General features: G+C 36.8%; 1 protein-coding gene across 1 annotated transcript; it reads right to left on the reverse strand.

Moving 5' to 3' along the window:
• Positions 1-12829: 12829 nt before the first annotated feature.
• On the reverse strand, positions 12830-14148 carry LOC100977556 (CMP-sialic acid transporter-like). Its single transcript, XM_034956967.3, has one exon. It carries the CDS (start codon positions 14119-14121, stop codon positions 13108-13110), a length of 1014 nt encoding a protein of 337 aa, XP_034812858.1. The 5' UTR covers positions 14122-14148; the 3' UTR covers positions 12830-13107.
• Between the last annotated feature and the right edge of the window lie 1098 nt (positions 14149-15246).

The following is a 15246-nucleotide window of genomic DNA, read 5'->3' on the forward strand; positions in this document are numbered from 1 at the left end:
ACTTCAAACCTTATTTAAATGTAAATAGTATCCTGAAATATGTTCCTTCTATGTACAATTCTCAAATGGAGACATAAGCAGTTTAATACAAATTTAAAAAAGAAAGAGTCTGATATGCAAATTATTAACTGGAAATTGTGCTAAGTTCATGACCTTCCTGAAACTACTTTACTCCAAATGTATTTTATACAATATAAATAAAATTTTTGGATTCTATAAAAAGGAAAGCAGATGTAATGACTCACCAAGTCGCCAAAAACATAAACATGGTTGTATTCTCAGGCTTTTGGCCAGTTTTTACTTGACTCTGTGAGTCTCAATGGGTTATCAGTAACATTTCAGTAAGGGGTTAGATGCAAAAATAATTGCAGAAGATTTTGCAGTGACTTCCCAGGAAGGGGAACTGTGCCTACCATTTTCAAATAGTGTGTGAATCATTTATATAAAGATGCTAGAGTTGTCTTAAAACTTTGAAAGGTTGAAAGTCCCCTTCACTTCCATATTTTCTTCTTGGCTGGGCAATGAAGATATTTGTGTTCAATATAAAAATATTCCTAAACTCACATATCAGGTTTTCAAATTATCTAACTTCTTAGTTCTTACAAAAATGGTTTTTAAAAACCCTCATTTTTTCCTTTAAGAGTGTAAATTGTTCTAAAAAGTAAATGCCATAATAAAAATATCAGCATAACCAGATCAGCTTTCAGCTTTGCCTCTAAAATTTTTTAAACGCCTTAGCAACATGAGAAAATATTGTGGATTTTCTATATCTCCCTATTTCTATGATCTGGAACTGAAAATGTTAAGATGAACCACTGCAGACTAGAAACATGGAACATATTTCCATTCCAAAAGGACAGTAACCAAGAGTATATTTTTAAAACATAGAAGTCTACAAACCTGGGTCATCTGGTCATCCCTGCCTTGAGGCATTTCACACAGAATGCAATTTATTCTTTAAATTGAATAACAGCCTCACAAGAGAATAACACTATAAAAATAGACAATACCCCTGCCCTGTAGCACCTCAATATTTCTTGCTGCCAAATAAGAGAAAGTACTCAAAGAGAGAACAGAAACCTATAACCAGAGTGGGAAATAATTCTGAAAGTATGTATTTCTCTACAAATTAGTAACAAGAATACAGAGAGAAAGAAAATCAACTCAACAAACTGCTTCAATAAGGAACATTCAAACTATATGGTCAGCAATAATCTTTAGGACAATAAGCCTACCAGTTTCATATGGAAGGGGAACTGGAGCTCAAGATCTTTAGGACAAGCAGGATATGAACAAATGTTTGAGAATTTACACATTTATTTTCTTATTTTTTATTTTTAAATGGAGAGCTTTGTGGCTTGCAACACTAGAAGAAGCCATTAGCAAGTTATTCACAGGCTCTAGGGGTTAGATTTTGTTTTTAACTAACAAGTGAAAGAGTATTTTCCACTTCATTGGTCATGATGGTATGCTCAGTAATGTTGACCTAAGACTCTACATGTAGAATTAGTGATTATAAAATTTTATTTTACAGTGACACTATTAACATTAAATAACAAGAGCTAACACTTATTAAATGTGCACCATGGGTTGAGAGGATGCTAGTTTAAGCACTATATTCTTTAGCTCATGTGATCCCTTATAAAGTAGTTATTCTTTAACCCATTTTGTACATAAAATAATAAAGTACAGAGAATGTAAGTGATTTACCCAAGTTACACAGTTAGTAATATTAGAGGTGATACTCAAACCCACTTAGGCTAACTCCCAGGTGCACTGCTTCAACACACCACTGCACAGTTCATTATTCCTTAGAAGCTAGGTGAACTCAAATTGAAGCCTAAAACAGATTCTAGCTATTTATAATCAATTCTCTTTATTGCTTTTCTTTTGTGATCTCTTACATTGTTGTTTCTTCTGCTGTATTTTAAGCTCAGAATACAGCTCTGCCATGTAAAGATTGGACAAATGCTCATTTTAATAGAGGCCATAAAGATACCACTAGATAATCCAACATCTTCCTTTGTCCTGGTCACTTTCTTGCCTGTATTTTGGACAGTCCATCTGGGTCCAGAATCATACCAATGACTGGTGCAATTATTTGGCCATGGGGCTAGGACCGCGATTCATTCTTGCCATCCCGACTTTCCCAGTCTCCTTGTGGAGTGGATACCAATTAGGGAAAATGACTGAGAAATATAAGAGGCACTCGTTTGACTACATTGCTTACTGCCCTATCATACTAGCCTAATTCTATGACTTTTCAACATGGAAATAGAACAAGAATATTACACCTTATAAAACACTATGCCTGGCCTAACTGGGTGCCCTAGACCTGCCTAAATTTGAAAGATTGGTAGCTACTGAAGCCCAGTTTATCTGTCTCTCCCTATTAGCATGTGTTAGTGAGAAATCACATGAGCTAACACAAATTATGAAAGTTATGATCATCTTTCTCACATTTTGTGACACTTTTTCCAACCTTGAAAAATATAACAAATAAATTATGAAGCAACGAAGAAAAGAAGGAAAAGATCTTTTGTATTAATGTATGAGTGTGTATACTGCATTTGTGTCTCTTCAGTGTGGTGGGGGAGGCGTGTGAAGTGAGGGAAAGGTATTACAACAAAGCTATTTAGAAGAACGTGTATTTAGCGAAGAAGGAAATGAAAAGTAATACTAAATCTAACACTCAAGTAGATAAAGCTTAGACCATCTTCACAGGAAATAAATGAATAGTGCTAATAGCTGGATCCAATTTATAAGGCACTAAACGGATATTATAGGAGGAAAGGAGATAATTAATCTTCAGCTAGAACAATGAAAGATCAGCTGTGGTATTATCACAGTGCCACCTTCCAAGACTCTGGAGGTGCCTTGCTTTCCAATATATTAATAAAAGATTCTCCAGAATTAAGACATTTAATTATCTGCAAGGATTCTTTGTATTTTTTTTATCTCTGCATGAAGTCACTGATTACTGTATATAAAGTTTTCCTTTATCTACTGCATTGAGACTATAATGGCAATATTAATAGTCTCTGTGTATAGGAATGAAGATATTTGGTCTCAAAATTATTTAACAAAGCTGCAGTTTTCATGATTATTTGATAAATATGTGGTTTCAGATTTATTAAACAAAGCTATGGTTTTTTGGTGATTATCAGAGTACTTCATCTATATTTTTAAAATCTTATAATTTATAGCAAATAGCTTTATTCTTCTTTCAGTTGATTCAAATAAAGTTACAATAGTTATATGCAGGAAAAAATGTCCAAAGATAATTTCATTTTGCAGGATATTATTTTAAACATGTATAATATTGGGTATAGACAATAGTTTTGTATAATCTATATAATTTCTACAATATTTACAAGTGCATAAAGCAGGATGAGAGAGTGGAAGGTCACAACATCAGTTCAAGGGCATTCTTTACCTCGCAATATTTAATAAGTTTATTTTTAGATACTTTGTAAAAAAAAATCTCTACCATCATAAAAGTGACATCACCATCAATGTGAAACTGATTGGCCATTTTCCAGCGAACAAATTTTAAAACATGAGTGTCATTGTTGATCTTTTTCCTGCTCCTCTTATACAGACACTTTCCCATTCAGTTTCAAAAGACTGTCTCTAAAGACTCTAAAATATTCCACTCCTTTAGATTACCTTGACCCTGCCCTCTAGTATATTTCGCAAGTATAATTTTATTTTCCTTTTAACTGTCTCTCTAACTTCAATATTTTCTTCTCTGACATATTATTTTACAATAGTCAAGAAGTTTTATCATATGCAGATTGATTATGCCATATTTTTTATACAAGAATCTCTCAAGTTTTCCCTTTAACTTAGAGATAAAGCCCAAGTTTCTTAGCATAAGTTATGATACTTGGCATGGGGCTTGGACTGGCTGCACTCACCTACCCAGTTGTACCTCCTGTGACATTCTCTTATCTGTAATTTATTTCAGTGAAGCTACCAAATATTTCCAGAAGTATCCTGTAGATGTTTGCCTTTACTCACACTTCTTATTCATGTAATTTTCTACCCCTCTCAACTGTATTATCCTTGGAAAACTTACACTCTACTTTCAAGACCAAAGTAAAGACAGATGTTCCTTACCTGATTCTTACCACTCTCTTCAGAGTTAGTACCTTATCTGAAATACTTCCATATCTGTATTCTTGTTAAAGGGCCTTATAATTACTTTATGTGCCTGCTTTCTAGCTTTTGCATGCCCCCAAACAAAAGCAGTGTTCAGTACTTTGTAGGTGCTCAGTTGCATTATATATCACAATGCCTTACTAGTAGACTAGCATGCCCCAACCACTTGTACACTCAGTTGCCAGAGACCCATTACTCTGTACTCATATGCTTAAGTCTAGCAAGCCCACTGTTTTCACATTCTTCTCCATAACAGCTCTACTACAATCCATATTTTTATTGAATAAAAAAATTGAATGGAGTAATTTTGTGTTAAGAATATTAAAAGAAAATGTTATTGTGATTAATTGTAAGAAGTGGTTGTTAGAAGATGATTCTCCATGAGTCTTTAGCATGTCTGCACATTTTGAAAACAGAGGTGTCTACTGCCCTTTTCTTACAAACTACTTTTTCAAGTATGTTTACATAGAGACAGCCTTGGGAGATAGCGTGTCTCTTCAGAGAAAAAGGTGGATTCATCATCCAGCATTTAAAAAAAAATGCCTTCTTCTACAGCAAAAGTTGGTCAGATTTGCTTGCAGCCCATCATAAAAGATACAGGTTCTCTAAGCTTGGTGTTCTTTACATGTGACATAAATAACCTCTGTGAGATTTTGTTGGGGGGTGGGAGAGGGGAAAGGTGCACCATTGTGAATATGAGGGTCATATTTCCTGCTAAGTGCCCCCTACTGTTCTAACCATTCATGAACGTCTAGAGGCTGAGTGACTGTCAGGAACTAAGATTGAATTGAGCTACCCCAATAGTGATGTGGTTGTCATTGTCCTCTAGGCAGGGGGAAGGAAGAATGTTATCATGGCATTGGTGCAGCAAGCATCACAGCCCTAGATGAAAGGCAGTGTGGCTGTGGCTGAGTCAAGGATTTCCCAGAAATGAAATAGATGCTGTCAATAATGGTGATCTTGCCACCTGATCTAGTTATTGAGTAGGCCAAAACATTGAAGTATTTTTTAGTTAAGGCATGGGCTCAACTGAAATCAGTTTCAGCCCATTTACAACCAAAGGTAAATGTGCCATGCCTAGTGATGTGACTTCATTTTATCTTTTCGTATGCTCCATCTCTCTCCCCATCTTTACCTTAAATTCAGTTGCTTTGTAGAGAAAGATAATTAGGAGTAGGATGAGGTTTTCCTGTCCTCAAGAAATACCCAAAATCATATGCGCTTGTATAAATACACTGGAAAAATTCAAGGACAGGAGAGACTCAAACTTTATGGCTCTGTTGGACATAAGCACCCAAGTCACTGCCCTACAGAGTCCTACAGGGAAAGGAGATGGCAAAATTCAGCTGCTGCTGCCATTTGGACAGGGTTTATAGTAAGGGAAGAAAACTAATTTGATTTTGAAGATGGAGCCGTTTGGGTCAATTCAATGGACTATTGTTGACTCTCTACATCTGAATGTATGGTAGGATTGATGTATTCTATGTTTCTACTTCTCCATCCCATAAGCACCATAGGGGCTTCTTCCAATCAAGAAAGAGTCACAAGTAGTGGGACAAACTCCCTTGCAATTTTCTACCAGTGATTGGGTCAGAAATTAGCATGCATGCCTATAAAGTAACGTCCAAAGCTTTTACTATATAGAGGATATTCTGATGGTTCGAAAATTAGAAATCCCATCCCAATAACCCTTACTGTAATGTTTTCACACCACTTCAGCAGGAGTGACTGCTAAATCCTTACAAAAGTATGTAGGATCCTTCAAACCCAATACTTTCTTGAGATTATTTAGGTAGATTCACAATGCTCAATGCCTTTAGAAATCAAACTATCTTTTTGGATTCCCCATGACCAAAAAGGAGATAGTGTTTCCTCACTTGAGCATTCTACTTAATTCTTTATGTCAGCTAATCTACAAGTCAGCATCCTCTGGGTGGGGCTTAAACAACAAGTTGTACTGGAACCTGTCCATCCAGCTACAGAACCCTCTCCACTTCTGCAGTCCCACAACATTAATGTCCTCTTTGATTATGAATCTCTGTGACTACATATTTTGTGTATTATAGACTGAAGCAGAGGAAAGCAGCCTTCACACAGAGGAGCACCTCATGATTCTGGGCTCATTGTCCCTTTGGTACAGCTACTAGGAATTTTTATTTTTAATGCAGCTATGAGCTTGCCACTGAGAACTTGCCCAAAATCAGTGCCCTAACTCACAGAAGCTTTATGATTCTCTGGCCTGTTATTTCCATTTTGAGGTGGGTCAACTTGTACTCAATAAGTAGAGAGGTCAGAAGTGGCCAACAAGCCTCATCTATCAAGTGGAAATGGCAAAGTCAAGAAAGCAGCAGGCTGGGCTCCAGCAATATCTCAGCATTACATTAACAAGTGGCAATTCCCTCTACTTCCTGCAGCAAAGCCACTGACTCATCATGCCCTTTACTCACAGAGTATTCTGTAAAAGCTTAGTCCTGATTCAGTGATGAATTTGGTTCACTCAACTAAACTGAGTCAAGTGATATCCACTAGTGTGCAAAAGCTGCTCAACCTCAGTACCAGCTCTACATAATCAAAGCTGGACATGGTTACTCTGCTTAGTGGGGAGAATTCAAGGCCATTCTTATAGCCCTGGCCAGTACTTTTCTTGAGAAATCTTGACACTTAATTTATATTTATATTTCTACTGACTCTGTGGTTTTTTGTGGCCTATTTGTTCTGCCATTGGAAAAACTACAAGCTGGCAGATTAATGACATCATTCTTGAGGACTACAAACAAGTTTGTAGAAACAAACAGCAGCTACTTATCAAATTGCCTGAGTTGCTCAGATAGATTCCTGTGATAAAGGCCCATTATCTGACAAGTCTGACTGAAATCAGATTGCCGATCAAGATGCATTATCCAGATTGCCACAATTTCTGCCTGCATCCATGATTGTTCACCATGATAGAAATGCATTCACTATCATAGATTTCACACAAAGTAAAAGATTCTGTAGGTATGATGCAGAAGCTACCAATGCCTTTGTGACTCTTGCTAAAAAATTGGCTGTCTTATGGTAAGACGTGTTGCACAGGATATTCCTCTCACCTACTTCTGCAGATTCAACTTTATCTCAGAGCTATCAGTGTTGCCTCACCACTGTTAACAGATCTTTATGTTACAGACTTGTTCTTCCAGTATATTCTGGCTACAGCTTTCTGGCTTTTGAAACTAGTGAGTGATTATGACGTTAAGCCTGTGGACTTCCCTCGCTTCTGCTACCAACCCTTAGGTGCAATAATTCACTAGAATGATTCATATCTAACTGGAATTTCACATTCTAACATGCGAAAAATATTATATTCACAGCATGGTTTATTACAGGAAAATGATACACACTCAAATCAGCCAAGAGAAGAAGTATATAACATAGAGTCCAAGAAAGTTCCCAATATGGAGCTTCTAGTTGTCCTTTCCATATGTGTATGGACAGTGTAGCTCTTTCAGAATAAATGTTACAGTGTGCATGGTATATTTTTCACCAGGGAAGCTTATCCAAGCCTTGGTGTTCAGAGTTTTTATTGGGGCTTGATCTTATAAACCTGGTTGACCACCCACATGACTGACCTCAGTCTTCAGCCCCTCAGGGGGTTGACAAATAACCCCCTGAAGTCCCAAAGTCCCCACCCTAAATCGTACTGTGGCTCAAAGCCCCCAGGTAAACAAAGATACTTTTATTAGGCAGGACATTCCATGGACTTGAAGATTACCTCTAAGGGACCAAGGGCAAAGGCCAGACCTCTCTTTCCAGATCATTTATACTCAATGGTGTGCCTTTGATTACAAAAAACATTCAAGGGTTGGTTAAGAGTCAAGATATTCAATGGACCTTCTACACTCCCTGCCATGCCTAAGCATCTGTTATCACTTAGTTTTGGAATAACTTTCTTTAAAATCAACTCATAACATTATCTGTTTTTAACTTATTTACCCTTTCTGATCCACACACCATAGTCAGGTAGTTTGGTCACTAAATGAGGGTATCCCAGACAGGAATAATCCCCTCTCAGTTACTTCCTGGGTGATAATGATGTAAAAAAGAATAAGGGGTAGCTAGATCTACTTTGAAAATTTGAGATTCTTTCCTGACCAGTTCTGGCCATGATGCTACTTTGTTTTTCCAAAGGAAACCCCGGGTTGGCTTGGTTACCTGTGTCTCTGATGTCAAGAGAGAGACTTGGCTGCCCATCCAAAAGAAGATTCAAACATAATTCATGTCCAGCTACCTGGATCTCTTGTTGGCTTGACATGGTCTTAGAGCATCAGGATAATGACTATTGGTACTACGCTGCTTACTGAGTTCCTACAGTAGCCCATACAGGACAAAGTGGGGCACATATGGGTATCTGAGAGTTTTATAAAAATGCCCTTGCCTTTTTTGCACGTGATCCTTTTGGACAAAAGGGAAAAGTTTGAGTAGGGGATGATTGGAAAAAAGATGTGGTTATGGCTACCAGAATATGCACACTGATTTTTGTGGTGATGAAGGGAAAGCAACAAACTTGGCATTTGAGGATGGAACAGATTTCAGGGAGAATGCGGAAGAGGAAAAATGAACAATCATTTTTTTCTTCTGTGGAGCCTTTCACATGAAGAAAATATCCCAGTGTAGATCTTCAAAACTTAACTTTATAGGTCAGTTATCCCTCTCCAAATGACTCGACCATGATTTGGCTTCCACTTCTCTTAATTTTCTCAAAATATCTATCGGAAATAGAATTGGTTGGCTGCAACTCCCAAAATACCAGCGGGTGTTTTCCCAGCCATTCAGTGGGTCAGAGAAATGCCACACAGCATGTAGTGTGGGAAAACTGATGCTTCCTCTAAAATAAGGCATACACTTAATTATTCAAACTGAACTTGGAACCCTAAAGCCTACAGTCTAGCCAAGAGACTACATTGAAAATACTTTAAACCTGTGCCCCAAGACTCATGTAGATTCTACATGAGGAGCACCATCAGTTGTAAACAACACTATCTTTCCAGGGGCACGATCAGGATTCAGTTTCATGTGGAAGGCAGGCATTAACATGCTTCCCTCCCAAAAGCATGGATGTCTACTTTAGTGGTGGTCATAAGAGACCATCAAGTGTTTAAGGGACCACCGCCTCAACCGAGGAGGGCATGCAAATCAGCCTGAACTCACTGCTTAGGGTTGATATAAATGAGACGAGTGTCCTAGACTTTGTTCTTGCATGACAAGGGGGAAGCTGGGCAATCTTTAGTACATCTTTCTGCACTTTGCTTAATGCCTCAAGCCAAGTGAAAAGGTCAATACAGAAACTTAAAAAGAAACCATTTGGCTTTCTAAGGGATACTATAATGGCTTACGAATGAATGGTTGAGGTAAATAGTGCATGTTGGTCCTTCTGCTTGGAGTCTTGTTGGGTATAACCTCAACTGAATGCTATATGAGACAAACTAAACAGATCTGGTCTCAGTTTCTTTCAGTCAGATTAAGTAGAGTGTTGTACTCTTGGAAATATCTGCCATAGCAAAGACAACATGGAAACAAGAGATGCAACTATTTGTAGATAATTCTACATAGATATCTCTCACAGATACACATTTTGTGAGTAAGCACACTAACTAATTTTGTTCTGGACTATTTTCAAGGATGTCTGTAGAGCAAACAGCCTGGGTAGATATATTGTGTCTCCCTCTGAGATAGTATTAACAAACACTCTAGTATACTGTCTCTCTACAGGGCAAAGATTGCACAGGTCTGCTTTAGCTCATTATAAAATATCAGGAGTCTCTAAGCTTGGGGCTCCTCAGCTACATTCTGTGCATGTAATAAACCTAAACCTGAGCCCTATTGCATCTCAGCACTGTAAGAACTGGGGGGGAAGGGCCACTGGTGCGTACATCATACTGCTTGTTGCGCTATGAGTAAAACGTCCTTTGTCCTGACACAATACCCTCATGTTTTCTGCCAGAATTCATACAATAATAGCAGGTTAACTCATTAGCTTAAAAGCAGAGTCAAATCTCAGACCCGTATACAATTATTGATAACGGTCAGCATATTGAAAGCAAAGGTGTATTAGCTAGCATGTGGAGTAGGTAGATATCCTGAATAAGGGGGAAAAACCCACACATGATTTCCAAATTTTTATTGTTCATTCATGCACTTTTTACCCCAATGGACAAACTTCCCCTCTCCATTAACAGAGGCAATATAAAATAACACAGTTCTCACTATCAAACCTTCAACTGAGAAAAAATTCATGCACTGTTTTTCTTAATTTGCCATTAATTAAGACGAGCATGCTTTCAGTTCATAGTTGTTACGTGGGAAATTTCTATTTTTTAATCAAATATTAATATACTAAATACAGAGTATTATTTATTTAGGAAAATACTTTGTAGAAATTATCATTAGAGTGGGATTATAAATCTTAGTCTATTGCTTTGCCAAATGAGCTGTACAAAATGTGTGTCTATAATGAATCATTCATACCATTTCAGAAATGCTGGAAAAAGAAATACAACAAGCAGGATGGAGTCCCATGGCAGTTCTATTGAACTTCAGGGGTGCTGTATATTTCTGTATTATATACAAATATGTGATCATTTAAATTGTTCTATGTGTGCCTATTTTGAAGGTATAATGTGCCAGTAAGAATGTGGGTAATTAAAGGCTGTTATGCTTTAGATAATCCATATCCATAAAATTATAAAACTTTTGTAATCTGGATCTTTTCCAGAATTGCTGCCAATTTAAAATGTACTTCATCTTTTGGGAATGGATAGCAGGAATATGTGTCCTGCGACATTTGAGTATAAAGGCCCAAAGGGGACATGGGCCTTGGGAACAGCTGTTTTTCGGCCTGACTTCTTGTAAATATTAAATCTAATTTTTCCCAATTACAGCCAGCACATATGGATGTAATACTAGTAGGGGCATCTCATTTAAAAATATCAATATAGTTAATATATGTGGGTTCATTTAAAGTTTACAGTCAGAGTAACATGAGGATAAGGATTCAAATTTTCAGTGTCTGCTATTGGCAAACATCCAAGTGAGATAATTCAGTTGGTTGTTGTTTTTATATCAAACAAGTCTTATAACTGATTCTTATTACTCTATAATAGTCAGAAATATTTTACAAATATAATTTAAAGAATATTTCAGATCATAGAAATGATCTGTCCTCATATGCATTCTTATGAAAATATTTGTGTTAATTATTTTAATGAAACTTCAACATTAGAAAATCATTTCACTTCTTATATATCTGCTAAATTTATATATATTCCAAAATGATACTTAAAATCCAAATTTTTAAACACTGTATTAGTTTTAAATTTCTGAAGTACCATTATGCTATCACATTCTAATTAAACATCAGCTTTTTAAAATATGATTCATGAATTTTAAAGTATAAATTCTATGTCACCAAATGTTATTGTATATGTTTGCATTAGACTTTGTAAGGCAAAACTTCATTTGATTAATGAGTATCTCTTTATGACGCCAACAGTTCAATGAGTCCATCATTCTTAATCTGATGACAGATAAGTCTGTTGGATTGTTGAACTTTCTAAAAGAAAAAGAGGAAGAGAGGGAGGGGAAAGAAGGGGGAAAGAGAGAGAGAGAAGGAAGCAAGAAAGGGAAAAAAGGAAGAAAACAAGGAGAAGGGGAGAAGGAAGGGAGAAAAGGAAAAAGGGAAAGAAGGAAGGAAGGAAGAGAGGAAGGAAGGAAGGGAGGAAGGAAGGAGAAAAGGAAGGGAGAAAGGAAAGAGGGGAATTAAAGAAATACAAAAATGCTATAAACAGTCATCCACCAAATAGGGGATATTATTTAATATTTATGGTTCACTAAATGGTAACTAGAATAGGATTATAAAAATAATATGCTTTCCATCAGAAGTCATTGATCTAAGCAGAAATATTTAACTTTATGTTTAATTACCCATGCCCACACTTCTGAATGGCATGGAAGTTCAGGTGTACAGATAATAAAGGAAAAAAGAATATACTAAATGAGAACATGTAGAGAATTTGAATGTGTTCCAAAGAAATATTGCCCATGAAACCCATGTTTGATTAAAATTTCCTGTTAATCTTTATTTATTTTTTTTCTTACAAATAAAGTTTATTGCTGAATTTCCCCATTAACATTATAGAAAACACTGAAATTTCACAAATTATTGAGAGCCCAACAGTTAAACATACTTTATTTTAAAAAGTACAAAAGTGACATTAGAAATTTTTTTGAAGAAATGTGTATCATCTAACAGCAAAGAAATATGAACCAGATAATGAATGGCACAAATATAGCACTAAAGGGGTACTCACTAAAGGGGTACTCAGTCACCACCCAGAAATTATTGTCCGAGTTATGAAATAGATTCATTTTGAGAAGTTACACATTCAGTTTGTTTATGAACTAGCCTGTCTTGTTTCTGCCTCTTGTAAGAAAAGAGCTAGGTCTTTATGCTGCTAGGACAAAATACTGTACATGAATTGGAGAATAAGGAGGGGTCATCCTTCTCCCCGGTACCTGAACAAGAGAACAGTTAGTACAGAAATGGCTTTGGCACTTTAACCCTTAGACATTGTCCCAAACCTTGTTACTTGAGTATTGTAGCCTCACCATGATTTTTTTTAACACCGTATCATCTCCATACTTTTTATTTACAAATTATATATACACACAATAATAAAATTCCTTCATTCTAAAACAATAGTTAGACCCCAAACAGGTCTACATTAAGTTTCTGTATTAGCAGTTCACTCAGATAGCTTCGTTTGTTTGTTGTTGTTTCCACATAACCGCACTGATCATGCCATACAGTTAATTTTTATTTGTTTATGCTACCTTCTGAGATTGACTTAAGGCTCTAGTTTAATGCAAATGGTTTAGTCTTAAAAGGAGTCTCACGTGAGGCTAAAATCACACACCAATAACTCTCTCCTTTGAAGCTGTTTCTCCTTGTTGGATGGATGTAGTGTCTTGTCTGGGTAATCCATAGAGATATATGGAAACACATACAAGAAGAGTACCCAGGGCAAAGGTGAGTGTTATCTGTAATCCAAACAGCATTACTGAAGCAATGGTGGAAAGGACAATGGCCGCTGCTGCAGAGAAGCCTTTCATGATGTTGTCTGTGTACTTAACCACAACAGAAGTGTAGAGGCCACCAACACTTGCAAGAAAGATGACAAACCAGACGTAATATGTGTAACCATAGAAAAATCCTTTTTCTTTAATTTCAGCTCCATCTGACAAGTAGACGCCAGCTAATGTCACAATAATCCCTGATAGATACATTTGAATGTTTCTCACCCAAAGAGAAGTATCTGAACTCTTTAAAACTTTTTCAAAATATACTCCTGCAAATCCTGAGCACAATACAGCAATAGCTATAGCGCCAAACCCTAATAATGGATTTTGTTCCACCACAACTTTTGTAGCTTGGGCTGGTTTCCACTGTACAAGCATAACTCCAGCACACAGCATAAAAACTGAAACCCACTGTAATTTGCTGAGTGTCCGGTTTAACATTAAAACAGTGCATAAAGCAGTACACGGAATCTTCAACTGGTAGGTCACCTGGTACACTGCTGCATCCAGATTGCTAAGAGCTAGGAAAGCCATGTTGTTCTGAACAGCATACACTAACGATGGCACACTTAACTTCAACAGTTCCTTGGGGCTCCCCAAGACATTTTCTCTTAAAGACGCTTTGAATCTACCCAGACTACCAGTTTCTTTAGCTAAAATTCCCACACTTAGCAATAACTTTATAACTTCTGTGATACACACGGCTGTGGTTGAAAAGTAGAGTTCTTTGTCTGATGTCCTTGTGTATCTTAAAACTATGGTATAGACTGCAGCCATCAGGGTCATCACTGCCAAGCAGTATAACTTGAATAATAAAGTGACATTGTCTCTCGGGGCAGCCATGGTTCCCCCTGTTAATCTTTAAAACTAAGAGTATTTATGATCCTGATCTTGACATTCAGACATGGAATAAAGAAAATTATCTGCCCACTCCTTGAAAGAAAACATGTTTTCTTCTCATCTTTTATATCAGAAGAATTCATTTCCTTGGGGATCTGATATTTCTTTGTATCATCACATTACCTAGCAAACATCCTTACACAGAATAAGTATGCATCAAATGCTTGTGTTATAAAGGCATTTTAAAAAAGAGTGACTTTTTATACATTTTTTTTTTTTTTTGTAGCTGGGGTCCAAACTGCCAGTGCTGAGAGTGTAGTCAAGAACTTATTTTTCCCTTGAGTCTGGGCATAATTCTGGATGTCATCATCAGTCACTGTGCGTTGACTAGAAGCATCAGGGTAGTAGTTAAGAGTATGATCCTCATAGCTAGACTGGCCTAAGGCTAAATCCTGCTTTCTCCATTTCTGTGTAGCCTTTTGCAAGTTACTAAAGGTTCCCATGTCTCAGCAGCCTTACTACAGGATTACTGAGATTTAAATGAGTTAATCCACATAAGGCACTCAGAACATTGCCTAAAACATGGAAAGCACTGACAAATGGTAGCCATAATCATCATCATCATCATCATCATCATTATTTTATAATTTTTATACCAAACACTGAACTGTGTACACAAAACCTGAGAAGTATCTATAAGCTTTCTCTCTACTTACAAAAAGAGATAAACTTTCCCCAAAATACAGAAAAGAATCAGTTTCTTGTGCCATAAAAGGATGCAGAAAAGAGGGAGCTTTTTATTTCCCTTTTCTCAAGCAGACAAACCCTTTTGCCTAAACTTAGTAAAACTGACCAGTCAGATATGACCTCCAAAATTTCCCTTGAAAACCTTCCATGCACCATATTCTTCTGCCTATTCCTGGAGATAGTTACTGATTAGTAATCAGTATCCTATTTAATGAGAAAAGATTTCTCACAGCTTTCTATAACATATCTCACTCTACGAAGTCCAACAGAGCTGGGGTCAGGTCAGAAAATAGTTTTCATCATTTTTTCCCAGCTTGAATTCAAGCATATCCCTTCCTACCAGAGGCAAGCTTGACAAGACAGTGATGCACTGCATTTTAT

Source organism: Pan paniscus, chromosome 2 (assembly GCF_029289425.2).
Source record: "Pan paniscus chromosome 2, NHGRI_mPanPan1-v2.0_pri, whole genome shotgun sequence".
Classification (NCBI taxonomy): Eukaryota; Metazoa; Chordata; class Mammalia; order Primates; family Hominidae; genus Pan; species Pan paniscus.